The sequence below is a fragment of the Pleurodeles waltl genome, chromosome 3_1 (genome assembly GCF_031143425.1).
Source record: "Pleurodeles waltl isolate 20211129_DDA chromosome 3_1, aPleWal1.hap1.20221129, whole genome shotgun sequence".
Lineage (NCBI taxonomy): Eukaryota > Metazoa > Chordata > Amphibia > Caudata > Salamandridae > Pleurodeles > Pleurodeles waltl.
Window position 1 is genome coordinate 434,451,721 of NC_090440.1, and position 15,698 is coordinate 434,467,418.

General features: G+C 46.6%; 1 protein-coding gene across 1 annotated transcript in view; it reads left to right on the forward strand.

Moving 5' to 3' along the window:
* The window catches only part of RLBP1 (retinaldehyde binding protein 1), a 271,954-nt gene that overhangs the window by 15,137 nt on the left and 241,119 nt on the right, over positions 1–15,698 (forward strand). The window contains exon 2 of the mRNA XM_069222704.1: positions 7,506–7,545. Coding sequence (XP_069078805.1) covers positions 7,534–7,545 — 12 coding nt within the window. The 5' untranslated portion in view covers positions 7,506–7,533. The remainder of the gene's footprint in view (positions 1–7,505; positions 7,546–15,698) is intronic.

The window sequence follows — 15,698 nt, forward strand, 5'->3', positions numbered from 1 at the left end:
TTAAATCTATTACTACTGTGTAATTCTCTGCCATCACCGCTTACAATTATGCAGTAGTAAACCCAGAGAGAGGATGGACTAACAGATTGTGAACAACCACACACTTATGAATTTGTGATCATTCACAAACTCCTCTTTTGACATTTTATGCTTTCGAAATGTCCACCATGTTGAGCTGCCTAACTTTGCACCACACAATGTGGTGGTCACTTTCAAGATAGCTAATCACCACTATTGGCTGTGCCAAAGCTGGTGGAATTTCAAATGCCTCTGTCATTAGCAAAGCCAATAGCAATGACCAGCATGGAATGGGAGAGGGGTGGTAGAAAAGGGGCATCAAAAGGGAAATAAACTAGGGTAACAGTAGAGAGAGGCAGAGGAGGAAAGAGAGAAAGAGAAAGCGCAACACCGAGCTGCAGCAGTGTTTCATGATGGAATAAGAGGAGAAAGATAGGGTGGGTTAGGTTTTGGAAGCGAGGGGGCGTGTCCAAGATGGCGACCAGGTCGAACGCATAGATTGCAGCTCCGTCCCCGGCCTAAAATAAAAATCCTGATTGAAGACGCCTAGACCCGCCGCGGGGTCGAAGAACATCTCCCCCAGATGCGGAGGCATTAGGGTGGGGACGGCGGCGAGCGGAGCAGCGAAGGAGCTGCTTAAAGTGATCAGCGCATGACCGTGCCTCAGGACACCTGAGGCGGCCTTCCTCGCCATGCGGCCACGATCGGAGTTGACCGGGCGCTGCCCGCGCCAAAGAAACGGAGCCACCTGGACCCCGCCCAAGTGAAGAGCCGGGGTCCCCCAGAGACGGTGAGTGGCGGCTTGATCGCACGGCTGCTTCGACTCGGCCCCCGCTCTGCTTAATTCACGCCTGATAGACACTATTTCGACCGCGCTGGGGAAGCGCACACATGCTCAACGGGCCACCTCCGCCCCTCCGGAAGGCAAGAAGGCCCCTTAAATAGTCGGGGCAACAACCGGGAGGTGCCGGGTCGGCCCCCAGGCCCTGGGCATCAGAGACACTCAGAAGTTTAGCACACAACGCGGCAGTCAACTAGAATGGTGGTAATGTGAAGACGAACGTGCACAAGATACACATCAACTCACCACATTGGGGACAAAGAAATGCAAAGCTAAGCTGGTGGGGCCGGGAGAAAAATTACCTAATCAGCACAAGAAGTTAACAGAAAAGTAGCAAGCAGCAAACTACAGAAACAGCTGAACCAAGTGGTGCTTGCTAGTAAGGGACAAGAAAGAAAGAGAGGTAGGAGGGAAAAATTAAAACAACGGCCGCCTGACAACATCAGGTACTGCAACGTGGCACAACCTAATTGCACCGCCTCAAATTCGCCACCAACGCCAAAGCGCCTAACCAGAGCGATATAATTAAACAACGCGATGTGAACCCTAACGACCAACAACAACGCTGAACGTAAACTTCCTAATGGGTAAACCAAAGACCCCACGAGCGCCCCCAGGAACCATGGATCCCGCTACAACACCTCCAACAAATGGGGCCTCAGATACATATCAAGCCCTTCAGAAAATGGAAGCGACATTGCAAACGCATTCAACACAACTTGAAAAGGTGTTACAAGCCATACTGGACACTAAAATAACTTTGGAGGTGAAGATTGGCTCAGTTATAGAGGACGTTAACTTGCTCCGCACGGACCAACAGGCAGTAACAGAAAAGGTCGCTGGACTTGAAAAAGACGCGTCACACATCGGCACATCTATGCTTGAGGTTAAATCACAACTGAGCGCTGTAACAGTAGAGGTGGAGACACTTAAACGCAGAGCCGAAGAAGCCGAAGGTAGATTGCGCCGAAATAACATCCGGTTTGTGGGTTTTCCGGAACGTGCCGAGGGCCCCAGCGCAGAACTTTTCATTGAACAATGGCTGACTGAATCGGTTTTGGAAAATAACGTTACAAAGTTTTTTTCCATAGAACGTGCACACAGGGTCCCGGGCCGACCTCCGCCACCAGGCGCTTATCCTCGCCCCCTAATAGCAAAATTACTGAATTATCGCGATAGTGACCTCATCTTGAAATTATTCCGAAAGGCAGGCCCACTGATCTATGAGAACTCACAAATAACAGCCTACCCGGATTTCACAGTAGAGGTACAAAAAAAAAAAACTCATTCTACCGGGTCAATGAGCGACTAAGAGAACACAATATCAAATACTCTTTGTTGTTCCCCGCGAAGCTTCGTATACAAGATAATACCCGCACTCTCTTCTTCTCTACTCCTGAAGACACATGGACATGGCTCCATGCAAAAGGCCTAGCCGACCCTTCATCCTCTACAGAGAACAGCCTACGTCTGAGGGAAAAATGCATACCCTGAACAATCCCGTGTTGAACGATCGCTGCTGCTACAGTCTACGACGCATTTCGCCAACGCTTCACCGACATCCCTGTCTGGGCAATCAGAAGCAGGTCCTGACCCAGAGACAAACTCAGACTCGGCAGAATCTGCCCGCGGTCCCAACCTCACTCCACGATCAGCAGACGACATTTGTTAACTCTTCGTCCCTGTAAAAAGGAGGGCAACCCGCCCGCTGCCCTTACCTGGATATTTTTGCGGTCCATTGCCACACGATGATTATTTTTCATAACTGGTCTGCTCGGCTCGCTGCAGCTCCCGCCCGGCAAAGACACCAAAATATGCAGAATAGGCCGGGAACAAGTAATTCAAACACCTGCGGTCTCGGATCACCCCCCCGCTCCATATGGACCGTTATGCCAGGATGACAAGTCCTGGAACCAACATGTTCTTGCCACAACTGCGACTGCTGCTAAGTATAGCGGATGTTATAGTTACAGTTGAATGGGACGTTTGTTTGTTATATGTATTGACATGCATTAATGGTAGAGCGTCATACCACAATGTAAACCTAAAAGGCAGACCACACAATCTAGTAGCTAACAGGGTAGGTGATATGAATATACACCAAACCACAAATAAAATAGGACTCGTGCAACCACAGGCGGTACCCTCCCACACTGACCTACTTAAACTCCATGGCTTCTCAAAATCAGCATCATACCACACAATATAAAATTCTCACATGGAACGTAAAGGGAATGGCATCCGTAAGTAAAAGGCAACGGATCTACGCATGCCTCAGGAGACACCAGATACACATAGCCATGCTACAAGAAACACACCTAGACGAGTCCTCATTGACACACACCAAAACAAAATAGAGGGGCCAACTATACGGGACCACCTCCTCAACATATGCCAGAGGTACGATAATCTGGATAGCCCCCGGGGTCCCATAAACTATGTCCCGCACACAAAGTGATCCAAACGGACGATACGTGTTACTGAAGGGTACTCTAGATGGTGGCCCCTTAGCCCTGATTACACTATATACTCCTAATATAAATCAACGCGACTTCCTCAGTACACTAAACAGCAGCATCCTCAGTGACCCCGCAATAGATGCCATTTGGGGAGGGGATTTTAACTGCATCCTAGATATCTTGAAAGACCCCTCCATTAACCCACGCCCCAGCTAAACGAGCGTCGCTTGGTTTGGCAGACTGGGCATCTAATAATGGGCTAAAAGAAATTTGGAGAACCTCCCATCCTACACTACGTGAATATTCATTCTACTCACCAGTACACAAACTTCACACCAGGCTAGATATGTTCTTCGCTACACCTAGCATAATCCCAAAGGTAGCCACATCTGGCTATCTAGCCCGTACTATATCAGATCACAACCCTCACTACGCTACATTGACCTGGGGCTTTATACATGCACGTATTCCAACATGGCGCCTGCAACCAGTCGCCCTGTCCGACCCCCCTTTTAATACTGAGTTGGCCACATGCCTGTCAAATTATTTTTCCCTCAACAAAAACACAACATCAACCCGGGCCACTGAATGGGATACCCATAAAGTTGTAATTAGGGGACATTGCCTGGCTGCATCTGTGGGTATCAAGAAAATGCTTTACTCAGAGTTATTAAAAATAGAAACTAATATACATAAGGCAGAGATTGAGGTCACAACAAATAATGCCCCACCAGAAACACTAACTTCACTAAAAGCAAAATACAGGGAAACAGATGACAGTCTTAGTAGGCACGACTACAGACACTATAAAATGAGACAACATGCCGAGGGAGACAGATCGGGCAAATTGCTGGCGTGGCTGGTTCGGCAATCACCGCAATCATTGCCGATAGGGGCTATCAAACTACAAACAGGAGTAGTGGTTAACACTCAAGTCAACATAAACAAGGCCTTCTCCACGTATTATCACCCATTATACCAATCCACTACCCCATCGGCAGAACAACAACTGGCTGAATTCCTGACCCAGATTCCCAAAAACTCCAATATCATCAACAATGCTGACATCCTAGATGGCCCCATCACTACTGAAGAGCTCCAATTGGCCCTTTCACAGATGGCACGTGGCAAGATCCCTGGTACAGATGGTCTGCCAGCAGAATATTATAACTCACAAAGCACTCACCTCCTGCAACCTTTACTAGAGGTGTTTAATGAAGTACGTAATAGGAAACAGTTACCAGACTCTATGAAGAAAGCATTAATAGTGGTCCTGCCAAAACCTGGACGTGATCCACTAGATGTCAAGTCATATAGACCACTTTCTCTCTTGAACACTGATTGCAAACTCCTAGGGAAAATTCTGGCAAATAGATTGCTCCCTCATATGCCGCACTTAATACACCCTGACCAGTCGGGATTTATTCCAGGTAGAAACACCTTTTTGAACATTAGGCGCCTAATCCGCATCATGCAACATACCACAGACCCAGGTAGCGTGGCCGTGTCACTGGATATAGAGAAGGCATTTGACACGCTTGTTTGGGAATATTTATTCCGCACTCTCAAGGCATTCGGCTTCCAGAATGGCTTCATCAACTGGATTGCTACTTATACTCCAAACCAACAGCCCGCGTTAAGACCGGTCAGGTAGTCTTGGAGGCCTTTCCTATTGGCAGAGGTACCAGGCAAGGCTGCCCGCTCTCCCATTATTGTTTGCAATAGCTATGGAGCCACTCGCAGTTAAGCTTCGATACTGCTCACATAGTTGGGGCATACAAGAATTCGACACATACCACATAATATCCCTATACACAGATGATGCCCTGATATATTTGCGCAACCACACTGCCTCCCTGACCGAGGTAATGCGTATACTGAACATGTTTGCTCTCGTCTCCGGCTTGCATGTGAATTGGTCTAAGTCTTGTAACTTCCCTCTTACCTGTCTGTCCACTGAACAGAGAGCGTCTCTCCCCATACATCAACTACCATGGACACACCAGACCTTCAAATATTTGGGTGTTCAGGTGTATCACTCTATGTCAGACTTAAGGGAAGGTAACTTAGACAGACTGCTCGGCTCCACCCGTGGCTCCTTGACTTTTTGGAGTTCCTTTCCTTTATCGCCAATGGGCCGGACAGCCATAGTCAAGATGCTAATATTACCAAGATTCTTATACTATTTTACCGCACTCCCGGTGATTCTGCCTTGCTCATTCTTCCACAAAGTGCATTCCCTATTGACTAACCTGCTCTGGGGCCCTAACTACTACACAATATCCACAAGTAGAGGGAGGCCTGGGCATGCTGAATCTCGAACTATACTATGCAGCAGCCCAACTTCAATGGGTCACTAAATGGCTCGACGAGCCGCCCAATGCAGAGTCTACAGCAATATCGGCTTACACAACCCCAACAATGATATTGACAAGTTTACTAGCGGGTCCCCCTTATTCACCAAACAATTCACCCTTAATTGATACGGCTAGACACTGCTGGAAGAGATACGTGCAGGGTAAATCGCAGTCCCTCCCCTACTCCCAGTGCCACAGTTACCGGGGATATATGCTCTATCCTCCCATCATGATGTACGGGCGGTTAACACTCTAAACACAGGAGACTTTTACACTGGCTCTAGCGCAATCAAGTTTGTGGATCTGGTGTCTGCGGGGGTGATGCGTTCGGGAGCTTTCCTGACATTCAATGCCATCACTAATCTCCTACGCAATTTATGGGGCTGTGGACACAACGAACCGAACTAATCCCTTCTACTCACTGCAATACTTTCTAAGGGCGAGGCAAAAGGCGTGGTTGCCAAACTATACAAAATACTTTTAGCAAGTAGCTGCAAGGCCCTAACCCCGGTCCAATTCCGCTGGGACTCTGTCCTCCCCACACCAACGACACAAAAATCCTGGGAAATAGCCCTTAACTCGGTCAAGACCGTGTCTCACAACTCCAGACTAAGGTACACGCAATTTAATTACGTGCATCAAGCTTATCTCTCCCCTGCCCGTATTCATAAAATATACTCAGGCGCTAACCCAACATGCCCAAGGTGCGCTACCCCTGCAGCAACTTTCTATCATATGGTCTGGGAGTGCCATGCGATTAACACTGGCTGGATCCGTGTCGTTGACACAACTGCAGAAGTGATAGACCAATTGCTGACCCCCACTCCAGAATCCTGCTTGCTAAATATACGCCACCGCACAAAAGGTGACAAACACACTCACAAGTTTGTGGACCTAGCTTTTGTGTCATACAAACGCCTGATAGACACACACTGGAAGGCCCCAAGCGCCCCGTCCCACTCCCTCTGGTTGCGAGACCTACACGATTATGCAATGGCAGAGTCTCAAACAGTAAGACACTTACAACATAAGGGTCAGATCCAAGGCGGGATTGAAAGTTGGGACCTTTTTGTAGTCAAAATTGAATCCAGAGACGATAAGTATCCACCATGAGACAGCCCATTAACATTCTCGGTTCACGCTGTAACTAAAAGTTACCCATAGCAACAGAATTAGTTAAAAGCAGAGCCATTCAACCACACTGGCATGCCGAGTCTATAAGTTATCTAACCACCAGCCACTCCTTGCTATTGTTATTTATCCACACCAAAATGCACACATAGATACAAAGACCTTAGTACCTGTATAGTCGAATGCTTGCACTATTATATCTGACGCCAACATTCATAAGTAAAAATAATAACCATCATGTCAAATGTTAATAGTTATATAAAGTTTATTGAATGTCAGTACACTAAAATACAGCTGTGGTGTACAGTGTAATGCACATACATTAAGAAAAATAAGCGGAGGGATGCTGGATATTCTCTCCCTAAGTATATGCTATGTACTGCTACTTTTATACCTTGTTTTGAAATAAGTTGAACAAACAGATTTAAAAATAAAGGTTTTGGAAGCAAGGTAAAAAAGGATTTGAGTTTGCTCTATGAGCAGAGACAGGGGGAGCAAGTAGCAGGATCCAAAATCCACTCAATTTAACACTGTATGCAGTGCTGTCTATGACAGACAATTGAAACTGTATGTAGCTGGACCAATAAAACGGCATGGACATTTTTTATGCTGGGTAGGAAGAGGCAGGAAATAGAGGGAGATGTTTACTAAACTATGTTACACATTTTAAACTAGTTTTTCTCTCCCCTTTATTCGCAGTTTTTGGACTGGATATTTTGGAAGCAGCATGTCTGAAATTGTGAGTATGATATATATGATGTGAGCTATTTTATGGTCTCTATTTGTTTAAAAGGGAATCAGTGAATAGCTTTCACACAGACGTTCACTGCTATGGATCTGATTTTTGCCGAAATTGTCACATTTATCGACGTTTCTTCAGTGTACCCTTATCACTACAAATTATAAAAAAGTTTTTTTTCACAAAATGAATTCTCATGAAAAGCAATTAAGTAGTGACAAACATACCTGTTGTCACAAAAATAAGTAGTTCAATTCGTGATTCACATTCAGGTGAAAAATTACAATCCAAGTCATAGTGCTGAATAGACTGATTTGCAAAATGATTAAATTCCTTCTCAAAATATTGCCTCGAAAATTACATTTAACATCAGAGAGTGAGGTGCAATGGATTTTCACCAAATGGGTGGATGCTTGTCAGTTTTTCTGCCTTCCTTATGGCTTAAATCAGATAATTAGACCTAATTGAAATCCAAAATCTCTCTTTTTGGGGCAGCTGTGCTTTTAAAGGAAAATTGATTATTTCGGTTGGTTGAAGACTTGCATTTGTACAGGGTTTAAGTCAGTGAGCCAAAAGTAGCCAACTCTCTGGTGGGCATTCAACATGGATCAAATGGTTCCTGAAATTAACTCTTACCTCGTGAACAGTGCATTATGATACCTTCTCAAAGCTGTATTTAGAAGGAAGTCAGCAAAAATGCAGAACACTGGCTCATGCAAACTCTGCTGCTCAGACACAGCCCTGTGGCCTGTGCAGTTTCTCCAGCCCTGCCGTTCAACAAAGCCAGTCTGAAGAAACCTAAGGGGCATATTTAGACTTTTTGGTGCAAAACTGCACTAACGTAGTTTTGCACCAAAATGTTTAGCACTGGCTTGCGCAATTCCTGAGCGCCAGCCGGGCTCCGTATTTATGGAATGGCGCAAGCCAGTGCAAAGGGTGGGCTAGCGTAAAAAAAACATTACATTAGCCAGGTGTGGCTGGTGGTGTTGGAGAAGGGGATTTTGCACCAATAAATGACGTTAGGCTAGTTGGAGCAAAAAAAGATTACTCTAACCAGCCTATCGTAATTTTCTGATGCAAAACCATGTATACCGCATGACTCCTGTCTTAAGAAAGACAGGAGTCATGCCCACCACCCCAATGGCCAGCACAGGGGACCAGTGCCCCCTGGGCATGGCCATTGAACCCTGTGCCATGCAGGGGCCCCCAAGTTGGGCCCCCAATGTCACTTTAATTTGAAAAAAATTACTCACCTATATTTACCCTACTTACATGGGATGGGGTCCCACCATCATCCGGTGTCCCTCTGATGTGGGTCGGGGTGTTCCTGGGGCTTGAGGAGGGCCACCTTTGAACCCATTTCATGGTGTTTAACCATGGAAATGTGTCCACGTGTCCCTTAATGCCTGATCTGACCCAGAGGTTAAAAAGCAAGCTTTGCACCATTATTTAGCCCCTCCTCCTACCCGTGCATCATTTTAGCATGGGGGATAAATGTGGGGCTATGGGGTTAGCACCATTTTTTAGATGGGAACGCCTACCTTGCATCTCATTGTCGCAAGGTAGGTTCATGCATTTGAAAAATAGAGCAAACTCCAATATTTTGACTTTAGACGTCAAAATATAAATATGGTGTTAGCTTTGCGCCTAATTTGCATGAAAAAAATTATGCAAATTCAGTGCAAATGGGGAATAAATATGCCCCTAAGGGCGCATGGGTGTTTGGATGGCCGCCTTCAGCCATCCAAACACACATGTGCACTTAGTGCACTCTTTCCTCACCCCCCACCTCCTGTGGCCCAGCCCCGTCCCTCTCTCCACATGCTAGCTGAGCCAGCAGCAGAAAAATAAAACAATATTCAAGTATTGTTTACATTTTTCTGCTGCCATTGGGGCGATGCTTCTCCACCATTGCGGAGGAGACGCTCCTGTCAGCAAGCATTAAAAGATTCTAAGCAAAGGTTGAGTAGAGATGACTTGTTGCTCCTCTCTGCGTATATTGTGTACTGAAGCCATGAGCTCTTTGGAACATGGTTTGGTTAGGGGCAGTATTAGCTGTGTACCAGAACTCACAAAATACACAGGGGCCGATTCAAGAAAATTGGCGCTGCACCCAGCAGAATGCCACTTCCCTTGTGCCCTTTAATGCCCCTTACCACCACCATGTGTGCGCCGTATTTTAAATAACCATGGTACAGGTTAGGGGGGCAATAGTGTCAGAGTTTTTTAAACTTTGGCGCTAACCCTGAACAGTATATAGGGGACCGTTGTAAGCAATGGTCTGTCTCCTTTCAACGCCTGCTCTAAGCAGGCAATAAAAATTGCAAAATAAATGGCGCAAAAAACGTTTAGATTTCTTTGCGCAGTTTTTCGGCCCTTCTAGCTGGGCAATGCTCCCCTTGTATACATAATGCCTGGTGCAGGCATGATGTGGCGCAAGGGGTTACAAAGTGGAGCAATGCATGCATTGCACCACTTTGTAAATCTGGTGTGGCGATTTTGGGATTGTTAAGCCACATTAGCGTAAAAGAATTACGCTAATTTGGCGCAAGGGAGTGCTGGGCTTTCTTAAATTTGGACCATTGAGAGCAACAGTGGGTCAACTCCCCTCAACTATTGCGTGTTCACAGTGGAATTTTACATTTTCAAACAACCCACATCACAGCCATTCTGCGATGGAGGTTTCAGTCAAGCTGTATGGTATTTGGCCTTTGGCAATATGTGAGTCTGCCTGTTAACCAAAGATGTCTTGTAGGGGTAGGAAAAGATCCCCTCCCACACAGAAGTAGCATGCACAATTGCAAAAAGCCACTATGCTCGCTAAAGCTGCGTGTTCAGTAAAGATGCCACATGCTTTTCCCCGACAGAATGACACAGCAGCAGCACCTGCCCAGAGGCAGTATTTTGTTTTTGAAATACAAGTTAGGAGCTGTTAAAAAACGGACAGCATGTTCTTCATTTTGCATCTATCTATTTCCCAAGTGGGCATATGCACAAGTAAATAAGAATACCAAGTCATCAGATAGATTGACGTCTGATTTTCAGTGAACTGAGACTGAAGGAAAATGGGTAACTGGCAGTAGAAGGGCCAGGTTGTGAAAGACGTCCATCATTCCTTCAGTGGTGCAGCTGGCCTACAACATGATAGGAGATAAAGTTTGGCACATGTGTTTTCATGGCAGAATTTAATGGCTGTAATTACTCTACGTTTCAGACCTCAATCAAGATGAGGTCTGCAATTATGTGACTGCTGGCGGGACAGCTGAGAACTTCATTAATTCTACAGCTGAAAAAGTTGAGAAGCTGAGATGGCATTTGTGATAGGAGGCCTCTTTTTGAACGGTTAGCCCCCCCACTTTAAGCCTGATGTTGATGTGTCCTAAAGGTTGTAGTGCCCAGGTCCCCTGCTAACCAGGATCCCTGGGACAGAGCTCTTTCACTAAATCTGTTGTGATGCTTGGCACAATTGGATACACTCTTAAATATCACTGTAAGATCCTAGTAAATGGGTACCCCAGTACCCAGGGCATGGGATATTAAGAGTAGGCCCCTGAGGGCAGCAACACTGATTGTGCCACCGTCTAGGGCGCTGTACCCAGTTGCACCCAGCACTGCCATTGCAGGCTGAGTGTACTGGGGTAAACCTAAAAAGGCAAATTCGACATGACACACTCCCTGTGTGCCCTGTCCACCCTACACTGCCTATGTTATGGGTAAGTCCTGTTCACCCTACAGTGCATATATTATGGGTAAGTCACCCCTTTAGCAGGCCTTCCCGCCTTAAGGCAGGGTGCACCATACTATATGTGAGGGCATAGTTGGATGAGCAATATGCCACCACTGTGTCCTTGCCAAACCTGGAACTTAGTGAATGAACAGAGCAGCCATTTTATGTACACGTACTGGACACTGGTCAAACACGAGTGACCCAGCCTCATGATGGCCACTCTACAACCTGGGTTGATGGGTATCAAACAACTCAGAAGGTTAAATCCAGACTTGTACCAGTATTGGATTTAACCCTAAATGTACCCTGGGGTCACCTTAGAGTTGCCCCTGCAAAAGCTAACCTATCTTGCATAGTTGCTGACTGGTTCCATCCAGCATGCCACTTCCAGACAGCCAATATACAAACCTAGGGGAGAGCCTTGGCTCTCTGGTTTGTAAAACAATGCACTTCCTGGGCGTAGGAGCTAACACCCCACCACTCACCACTCAGGCATGTGAGCTCTCCTGGCGGTAAGCTTCAAAGGGCTAGTGCCCTTGAAACTTGAGGCTCCAGGCCTGCTGCTAGCAGCAGATGGCTTCCCCCTTTGTCATCCCCCAAGTCTGGCGGGAGCAAAGGTGGGAAACCGCACAATGGGATACCACTCATATGCAAAGTGGACCCCCCCATTTCATTTTCCTCTTTGTTGGATAGCAGGTTCATAGCCAATAAGGCTTAGGGTACTGACCCTTTCCACAAGACGTGGTTACTGTAGTGGGTCTAGCCACCCAAGGGTAGGTGTCCCATTGGACACTACCAGGTTCCCCCTAAAACGCCCACTAAATTCAGTATTTAGTAGGCTCCCCTAGACCAAAAAGATACATTCATCAGGAAGAAAAGAAGACAGCATCAAAGAACCCGAAAGGATGAGAACAAAGGACCTGTTGCACAAGAAGAGGCTCCAAGACCCCTGCTCACTGCACCAGAGTCCCAACAATTGCCGCTGCGGAGGAGCTGACCACTGAACTTACCTTAAAAGACCCCGAGGACCTCCAGCATTTGCAAATAGCTAAAAATCGCCCTCCTGAGTGGAGGCACCACTCAAGAAGCCAAAGAAACCCACACTGAACCAGCAAACTGGTGAGGGGCACTTCCCCTACTGGATGACATCTCTGCAACCGGAAGTCGCAGCCAAACCTGATGATACACCAACAACAGCCAAGACAAGACCTGCAAGTATGCCAACTTTGGTGGCACAACGGCCTCCCGTGGCTGAGTTGTGTCAATACCCCAGGTACTGGTCGGTGCACATTAGACACCACCCAAAACAGCTCACCCAGAGCTGCAACTGGACCAGGAGAAAGCCCCAGACAAGAGACTTCAGTGACACCATGGACCTCTCCCTAGAGCACCCTCGTTGCCCTGCAAGGCCCCCGGAAGAAGACTTACCTCCAGCTCCAAAGGGTTCCATTGCGCACAGCATCCAAGACCTCCAACTCGCCCTGCAACTGGCTGCCCTGCATCATGGAACCTGCTGTGAGCCCTGGGTCCCTAACCTCTTGTGACCTTGACAGCCCAAGGGAGCCCCAAGGCACTATCTTCAAATCTGCAAACCAGCTCGTTTTCCACGTAGCCCCTCAAGTGGCCCTCTGCCTGTGCCAAGAGACTTTCCAGCTGGCAACAGTGTGCCCACCGACTGCTTCGACCATCCTGCAAAAGAAGAGACTGGTAACCCAAATGTGCGATTTTTAATGCATTTTTTAAATGTGACTGCCTATTGGTTCCTACGGTGTGTAATTACTCACAGAAAGACTAACTTTATTAAAACTTTAAAAAGTAATATCTTAAGAAGTACTTCACCCATCCTAAAGATCTTGGTCATAAAATGTATACAAAAGTCTGAAGTATTTTTATAAATTCTGGTCTCGAGTTATTTAATGAGTGTGGGTGGTGCATGATTTGATTTGTGAGTACAACAAATGCTTAGCACATCTTGTGGATTAGCCTAACTCCTCGACCAGCTACCTTAAATATTGGAGCATAAGGTGGACTAATTGTCACCTGTGGAAACCAACGTATGGTTGCCTGGACCCCCTGCACAGTGTAACTAGTTTTGCATACTACATAGAGGGCCAGCCTCCTACATTTGGTGTATCAGCGTTGGGATAAAGACTTAGCATTTGCTGATACCACTTTTTCAATTGTGTAAACACATGAATAACTCTCTAAATTGTTTTCAGATAATTATTTTTGATTTTCTAATTGACTAAGAATTGTTTTACAAATTTCTAAAATAACTGTTAGGGCCATGTTTAGTTCCCTACAACTTTAGAAAAGTGAGATAAAAATGTCAGAAATAGAGTCCAGAACACGGGAGCTCAACCGGGAACCTTATGAGGCATATAGCTATGACCAATCAAGGAGACTCTGCAAGTTGTACAAGATTCAACTTAGGTTTCTTGTGGCCCAGAATGAAAGAGAGCATCCCCCAGCTAATAAGGATGATGGCACATCTGAGGTGGATGAAGGTCCTGTGGATAATGGAGATGAGGGTAGCTCCTCTTCTTACACAAGCTCTGGAGCACCCACAGACACAGACCTGGACGTTGCCAGGCTGACCAAAAGACTGGCTTTAGAAAGTCAGCTTTTGGAGATAGAAAAACAAAGAAAAGAGTTGGGGTTGGCACCCATCTCTGGTGGCAGCATACAAGTGTTGAAAGAAAAAACTTTCAACGTCAAACTCCAAAAAGGAGTTGTCCCTCCCTTCTCTGAAAGGGATGATATAGTGAATGGTTTTCTGCCTTTGAAAGAGCATGCATTGGGTAGGAAATTGAGAAAAAGCATTGGGGCACTCTTATGTGGGAATTATTATCAGGAAAGTGCAGGGATAGGCTGCTGACACTGAATGAGGCAGATTCTAAATCCTATAACCTCATGAAGGGTACCCTGATTGAGAGGTTTGGATTTACAACTGAAGAGTACGGGATAAAGTTCAGGGAGGCTCGAAAATCCCAGAACCAAACTTGGGTTAACTTTGTGGACTATTCAGTAAAAATGCTGGGTGGTTGGTTAGCTGGGAACAAGGCACAACATTATGATGGGCTGTATAATTTGTTTGAGAAAGAGCATCTGTTGAGTAATTGTTCCAATGATAGGCTACATCAATGTCTGGTAGACCTTGGTCTACGGTCCCCTCAAGAGTTGGGGAGGAAGACAGACCACTGGGTCAAAACGAGGGTGACCAAAACTACCACTGGTGGGCGAGACCAAAAGAAAGAGGCCAAAAAGCACCCCCAAGGGAAAGATGGGAGCAAGGATAAAAACAACAAAGAGTCTTCTCAAAGCCCCCAAAAATCTGACCAGGAGGGTGGGTCCAAAGACTACTCACAGTCCAGGGGCAGGTACAGAGGGAAACACTTTGACACGAGCAAGGCTTGATGCCAAGATTATAGAACCAAAGGGCACCAAACTGGAGCCTCTGGCTGTAAAAACAGCAAAAACTATGACTCTAGTCAGCTTCCAGTAAATGCAGTTGCCAATATCCAGATGGGGTCAGAGGTGTGGCCTGTCCATGTCAGTGTCCCCACAGAAGCAACATTAGTCACTGAGGGTGGGGTAGATTTATTCTGTGATGCCTGGCCAAGTAACATGAAAAAATACAGGCAGCACCCTGTGATTAATGGGGAGAAAACAGAAGCCTTGAGGGATACAGGGGCTAGTGTCACCATGGTATCTCAACACCTGGTTCACTCTGCTCAGTTCCTGGTATGGATGTCTTATCCTGTCACCAATGCTGTCAATGAGACCAATTTGCATCCCATGGCTATGGTAAACTTTGAATGGGGAGGAGTAGCAGGGCAGAAAGAAGTGGTCGGGTCCTCATCCATCCCTGTGGATTGCCTACTTGGTAATGACCTGGAGCATTCCCCCTTGGCTGAGGTAGATCTAAAGACCAAGGCAGCAATGCTTAGGAACCCCCAGTGGGCTAGAGTCAAGACTAGGGCACAGAGTGACCTTCGGAGAGTAAAGGGAAAGCTGGATCCTGAAACAGTGGATCAGCCTCCCAGAGAAAAGGCAAGAAGTCTGGGGAAACAGCTTCAAAACAGATCCCAAGACAGGACCCCTATTTTAAAGAGGAGGAGTCAACCACCTTAGAGGGAACTGAACCTGAAGAGCTTGGGCCTTACCACCGAGAGCTCTTGGGCCCAGAGGGACCCTCTAGGGACGATCTGTGCCAGGGACAAAGAGAGTGTCCCATTCTTGAAGGCCTGAGACATCAAGCTACTCAGGATCAGCAGGAGCTAGGAAATGAGAGGAGGGGCTCCTGTTTACTGAGGCCAGAGACATCAATCCTGGTGCAACCAGGAGGGTGGTAGTGCCACAGACGTTCAGGGACTTCATTCTCACTTTAGCTCATGACATCCCCCTAGTAGGGCATCTGGGCCAG